The sequence below is a fragment of the Schistocerca piceifrons genome, chromosome 2, assembly GCF_021461385.2.
Source record: "Schistocerca piceifrons isolate TAMUIC-IGC-003096 chromosome 2, iqSchPice1.1, whole genome shotgun sequence".
Lineage (NCBI taxonomy): Eukaryota > Metazoa > Arthropoda > Insecta > Orthoptera > Acrididae > Schistocerca > Schistocerca piceifrons.
The window spans coordinates 1031413452-1031415580 of record NC_060139.1 but is presented as its reverse complement, the minus strand read 5'-3'; the positions used below and the strand labels follow the sequence as shown (position 1 = coordinate 1031415580).

Sequence of the window (2129 nt, the reverse complement as noted above, 5' to 3'; positions counted from 1 at the left end):
TGTCACGGCAGCGCTGTAATTCATGTTAAAACTTATCTTTGCGTTCTCAGTCTGTATATCATTCAGTTGTTTGTCATCATGTTTCGGCGCGGTTTATCAGACGCAGAAATTGCGGATTTGATCAATCATAGCGACACTCTGGATAATGTAGAGAGTGATTCAGACGATTCTGAATGCAATGGTGTGTTTGAAGGTACGTATTTCCGAATTTTCCACGTAATTGTGCAGTACGCACATATCTGTTGAACATGTGTAAACGATGTATGTAGTTACACATAATGTGATATTCTTTTTAGAAGACGAGATTGATGACAGTTTGTCTTCAGATGAAGACGAGAATGATGTTGAAGGTGTTGCTTCAAATCCAGCAGCTGTGCCGTATCCGAAAGACAGTGAGTGGACTGCAGTTGACACCTACCGACCTCTGCCTGTCAACACGACACCCAGGCAGATACTAGTGGATATTGATGAGTCGAGTTCTGTACTGGATTGCAGTAAAGTGTTCCTTACTGACAGTGACGTAAATGAACTCAAGAGACAGACAAATTTGTATGCATCACAGACAATACAGAAGAAAAGAAGAGGAAATAATCTGAAGCCCCATTCAGTTTTGAGTTCGTGGAAGCCAGTGACTATAAGTGAGATGAGGCGTTTCTTGGGTATTATTTTCCACATGTGTGTTTCGAAAAAGCCCAAAATTGCGGACCATTGGAGCACTAATCCTGTTCTTAGTTGTAACTTTTGTCCCCATGTCATGAGCCGTTTGCGTTTCACTCAGATACTGTCATGCTTGCATCTTGTTGACAATTCAAATCAGAAAAAACCAGGCGAAGATGGATTTCATCCACTTTACAAAGTTTTGCCATATTATAATAATTTGAAGGAGCGATGTATCCAGGCATATCGTCCCTCAGAAAAAGTGACAATTGATGAAGGAATTTGCCCATTTCGAGGTCGTGTGAGTTTCCGTGTTTACATGCAAAATAAGCCTCATAAGTATGGACTGAAAGTATATGCTGTTGCTGAAGCCAGTAGTGGCTATGTTGTAAATTTTGAAGTTTATGCTGGTAAGCATATTGTTGACAATTCTTCGTCTGCGGTTATTTTGCGATTGTTGTCTGACAGCAGCTTGCTGAACAAAGGCCACACTGTGTATTTAGATCGATTTTATTCCAGTCCAGAGCTATTTCAGCAACTGGCAGAGAAAGGCACTGGAGCTGTTGGTACTGTGAACAAATCCAGGAAAGGATTGCCTAAAGATTTAGTATCTGCTAAGCTGAAAAAGGGCGAAATGTCTTTTCGGCGTAAAGATAATGTATTGGCAATGAAGTGGAAAGATAAGAGAGATGTGTATACATTGTCTACAAGGCATCAAGCAACATTTGGTACGCATACTAAGAGAAATGGGTCTGTAGTATTGAAACCACTTCAGGTACTTGATTACAACCTCAATAAAATTGGAGTGGATATTGGAGACCAACGCCTGCAGTACAATCCGTTCCAGCACAGAACTGTGAAATGGTGGCGAAAATTATATTTCCATTTGCTGCTTATGGGAGTATCAAATGCATTTTGGCTGTACAATGCAGTGCACAGGAAGAAAATTACAATAACAGACTTTATAACAGTGCTTGCAGTTCAGCTTGTTGAAGACGACACACTTGAATTCATTCCAAGAAATGAAGGAACTGTAGGTCGGCTAACAAAGAGACATTTTTTGCAGCACATACCTGCAACTACTAAGAAGTATGCTGCTCGTGTGTGTCACGTGTGCAGTTCCAGGAGCAAGAAACAGAGTGGCAAGGCTTCTCGCAAAGAGACACGATACGAATGTGAACAGTGTGGCGTTGCACTCTGCCTGGAACCTTGCTTTAAAATTTTCCACACTAAAAAACAATATGATTCTGTGTGAAATTTATATGTAATACTGTATACTATCAGAAACATGTAATGTAGTGCCACAATTTTGGTTAAAAATAAATCACAATTGTATTCCCTTATTCGTATGACTTTTTCTAAATTCTTAAAACATCTAAGTGATTTCTATAACTGTACCTTAAAGCTGTGCATTGTAAAGTAGTTTCTTTCACTCAGAATTAAAGTAGAAATGTGCAGCTTCAAGATGGTAC

The 2129-nt window shown here is 39.6% G+C and overlaps 1 protein-coding gene across 1 annotated transcript; it reads left to right on the top strand.

Annotated features, from left to right (window-relative positions):
• The first annotated feature begins 259 nt into the window (after nt 1–259).
• LOC124776094 (piggyBac transposable element-derived protein 4-like) lies at nt 260–1912 on the top strand. The gene has a single exon (XM_047250936.1). It carries the CDS (start codon nt 260–262, stop codon nt 1910–1912), a length of 1653 nt encoding a protein of 550 aa, XP_047106892.1.
• The last annotated feature ends 217 nt before the right edge of the window (nt 1913–2129 follow it).

Excerpts from the sequence above, each read along its gene's own strand:
- LOC124776094 (XM_047250936.1), top strand. The coding sequence starts at position 260 with ATGTATGTAGTTACACATAATGTGATATTCTTTTTAGAAGACGAGATT.